The following is a 4,236-nucleotide window of genomic DNA, read 5'->3' on the forward strand; positions in this document are numbered from 1 at the left end:
GCGCCGCTGAGGGCGGACGGGCGTTGGCGGCCCGAAGCCGTTGCCCTGGGGGGAAACGCCGCTCGCCCTGAGGCACGGTCTTTTCACTCGTGAAACTCGGTGGCTTACCCAACCGTATTGCTGAGAACTCCAGCTCCCTGGTTCTGTTATTCATGCTAAGTTGTGATGTTATACAGGAGAAGGAAATGTGGCTTTCGATCAAAAGTGAAGAAAGGTCTCAGCAATTTGCCTTTAAAAATAGCGAACTCTGATCATATGGTACCAGTTTTGACCAGGTTATAATGATAACCCATTCAGAGTGGGTTTTTTTTTACTGTGGACCTCTAAAGGCATCAAGTTGTCAGCTGTTCCATTTCAGCGTTCATGCAGACATGCCCCAGCACATCTAAATACTAAGTCAAATATTTGTTTACATCCCTCCCACACAAGGAAAAAATAGCACATGCTGATTAAAAAAAAAAAAAACAAACAACCCTGCACTGACCACCCTCATTGAGGTCTTCAATCCGTGAAGAGATGAGGAGGGCAAGGGCAAAGCTACACCTGTCTTCCCCAACCCCACAGATGCATGGTTTCCGATCATGACATTTGTGGCAGAAAGTGTCATGATAAAAATCTACAACACATATCTGAGTTAATTCTGTTCCACTTCCCGAGGAACATGGAAGAAACACCTATCCATTTTTTCCTCAGAAAAAACACCACTGGCTATGTTACTAGTAGCAAAAAAAATATATTTTTTAAATAGCTATATTACATTTCCTCCTGTAAGCTGGTACTTAAGGCACATATTCTTAAGGTCACCTTTCTTCTCTTTTCCTTTCTTCAGGGACCAGCTAACTTCTAGTCAGCCTATCCAGGTACTTTGCTTTGGCCTGTTCACCATGTGATGGCCTTGCTGAGATGTGCAAACTCTGGAGGCAAGGGTGGCTCCTAACAGCTGTTTCTATAAGGAGGATAAGCCAGTTTATGGCTCTTAAGGCAGGCTGCAAGAAGGGTTAGGAGATAAATAGAAGAGTAAAATTTCTTTGCATTGCCTTAGGGCCGAATTCATCTCTGTGCTGTTGTGGAGACCACAGTGACAATGGCAAAAAGGCAATCTGCATCAGCCCTCCCCCATCAAAAGCTCTTCAGGAACCTTTTCCTCTTGATTGCCCGAGTGGAATTCCTATTAGTGTAAATGAAAAGTAAATAGGTGCATGGAGAATGGATATCTGCCTTGACTTGAAAAAGTGGGGTTTCAATTTGTGTTTCTGAAAAAGCTAAACTTCTGAAACCCATGTTTGAAATCTTTTGTTTTACAGAATTTTTATGAAAATAGGGCAGGATCAAACCCAGAAGTATCAACATAAATATGAAAGGATATGGCTTAGAGCTGATATTTCACTTGCATTAAGATTTCCGTATTATAATTGCCCATGAATCTTGATTTTTAATCATCCATATAATTCCGTAAAAAGTGAGTCTGCTGATGTGTGTTAGGAGCAAAATATGAAAGCTTAATTAAGCAGCAGGGATTCCTTTCTGCTTTCCCTACCCCATTACTTGGAATTTAAGAAGTCACAAACACTTGTAAAGCAAAATCCATAATGTTGGCAGCTTCTCTGTATGCTTGGAATTTTACTGATTTATGTAAAATAACCCAGGACAAATATTTTAATGGTTGAGGTTTAGTTGCAGATCCTATATAAAAAATTGCAGTTATGTATTTCTGTAAGAAACTTCCTTACAAAATGTTTCTGGCTTTATGAAAGTTTCTTGAAAACACCATGTCCAATAATCATGTTTTGATTCTTGTCCAAGATACTAATCCAGTAAGTTAAGGTGGAGTTTATACTTCAGAGAATACACAAGAGTGAAAAGGCAATAGCTACTGTTCCATTGTTTTTATTGAAAATTACGTTTAGAAGGTCAAATATCCCCTTACAGACAGTAGGTAAACATACTTTGTGAAAGTCCCTTAAAGGCTGTGCTTGAGTGCAAAATCCCCTTCAGTCTGTAACATACTCCAATAATAAAACTCAGCACAGAAATGAAAATCAGCATAGAAATTAAAACTCGAAAAATTGCAATGACCTTTATGTATACTGGTTAAGTTCATCTAAACATGGACTTAAGCATCTGCTTATACACATTGTGAATGGGTTCCCTTCTGTTGTATTGTGCAGCATGCTCTGTTTGCCAAATACTGTTTCCATGTGCATTCTTGGTGAGTAAGCATGAAGAATAAACAGATGTAGAGCAAGAACAGAATATGTCCCTCACAAATCTAACATTAACGAGTATATAATGCTACAAGATCCTCCTCCCATAGGAGGATTTCCTCCCAGTATCAGTGCAAGAGACACCTACTCCTCTGTAGTTAAATCAGAACTGAAAAATTTTTAATGAATATTTTTGACAGAGAAGGAAATTTTTCAAGAAAACATTTTCCATGTTTTGATAAATAAATTACATAATAAATGGTTGCAAATAATTGATGGTGTTCCCTTAGATAGGTGAAAGCAAACCTTTACTATCCTTTTATCCCCATTTTTTTTTGTCTGCTATAGTCACTGAATAATACAGAACTGTCATGATTTTGCAGACCTTTATGATGTTTTCATGTAAGGCATTTAAGCCTATGGCATAAAAGAATGCTCTTTGGCGATGATGGGCTTCTCCTTAATAGACAGTAGAGCAACGTCAGTGCTGGTCTGGGTCCACGTATTAGCCTCTACAGCACCTGTGCTGTCTGCATCCTTTAGGGTGGGTGTGAGTTCTGAACTGAGACTTCTTTCTAAGGAGCTTGTGGCACTGTAAGTCCTTCCTTCTTCCTTTTTTTATTCTATATCCATGCCTCCTGCTCTACTTCCTTTCAGCCCTGCTCTTTCTCCCTGCTCCATAGCACTCTGCACCTGCTGCTCTATTTTTCTCACTCCACTGTGCAGGTCCCTGCCAGCCTGCTGACACTGCCATATCATCCTGTCATTTTCATTTGTTGCGTGGAGACATATACGGAAGAGCAGTGGGGTGAGGAGGAGGAACAGCACTGTGCTGGGACACACTGGATATGGGGGTGCACCCTCCAGCTTGGCGATGGGCAGAGGAAGAAATGAGCAACTAAAGGAGTGGGTCAACACTGTTACACAAATAAACTAAGTATCAAGGTGTGTCATAGGGTATATGCCATGCAAAGAGGGCAATGAAAGGGCGTGTGAATAGAGGTCAGCTGAAGGTATTTGAAAACTCCACTGCACCTGCACTGGAGAGGAGCCCACATCCGCACTCTGCGCAGCGGCGGAGCTGCCCGGGCAGACCCTTCGCAGCATGCTCCACAGCCCCAGGCCCCCAACGTGCTGTGTCTCGCTGTGCACAAAATGAGCCCCCCAAGGGCTGTTCTCTGTGGTGCTTGTTAGCCGTACCCGTCAAGCCTGATGTGACTGAACATTAATCAACACTCCTTTTCTCACTTAACATAAAATTTGCCTCCTGTTGTTGCCCTTCTTTTTATGATGTAGATACTATCAGACAGCTCCAGCTATTGCAACTGTGTGCTGGGTAGCAAGCTGCAAGGGGGCCAGGCATGGCTTCCTGGGTTTCTTGACATGGCAGTGGTTTGTCAGCAGGGATGCAGAGTAGCACAGGACAAAGAAGGCTGTGCAGCCAGTTGGGAAGCCCACCATGTCCTGTCAGCTTGTGAGCAGCAGAAGCACCACGCAGTACTGAAAACTGTAGTTGAAAGAAGTTTTTTTTAAAACTGACTTTGGTTAAGTCAGCAGGTTTGGGAGGTTGTAAGACAAGCAACCTTTTTCAGTACCCACAATCTGGTCAGTTTGAGGTCTCCCACTGCTCTCTAAATGAAATGAAGGAGTGGATGGTACGTTCCTCACTTTGCCAGTCAGTCTTCTAGAAACCCCACTTGCCCCAGCCTGCCACCTGCACGACCCGTTTTGGTGACACTCTTGGGAAAAGCGATGAATTAAATTCCTACCAAGACCAAGTCTATACACCAGAGCATCCCTATCCTTTTTGAATTCAAGGCCATTAAACGCGCTTTGGTTTCCAGGGTTCCTCAAAGGGAGACTCCAGCCAGGATCACGACAGGCATTGATTTTGCTGGACCTCGGCAAGGTCTCCATCTCTGCCCGGGCTCTGACACCCACCGACGCCGGTCTGTCCCGGCTCGGGCCCCGGCGGTTCACTCCCTTCTGCTCCATCCCGGCGCTCGGCCGTTGCCCGCTGCGACCCGCGACG

General features: G+C 43.6%; 1 protein-coding gene across 1 annotated transcript in view; it reads right to left on the reverse strand.

Moving 5' to 3' along the window:
* The window catches only part of MTX3 (metaxin 3), a 13,002-nt gene extending 8,803 nt beyond the window's left edge, over positions 1 to 4,199 (reverse strand). Inside the window, exon 1 of the mRNA XM_026865780.1 lies at positions 3,974 to 4,199. Within this exon, the coding sequence (XP_026721581.1) occupies positions 3,974 to 4,199 (226 nt within the window). The remainder of the gene's footprint in view (positions 1 to 3,973) is intronic.
* Positions 4,200 to 4,236: the final 37 nt, after the last annotated feature.

The sequence above is a fragment of the Athene cunicularia genome (genome assembly GCF_003259725.1).
Source record: "Athene cunicularia isolate RWA chromosome Z unlocalized genomic scaffold, athCun1 chrZ_part1, whole genome shotgun sequence".
Lineage (NCBI taxonomy): Eukaryota > Metazoa > Chordata > Aves > Strigiformes > Strigidae > Athene > Athene cunicularia.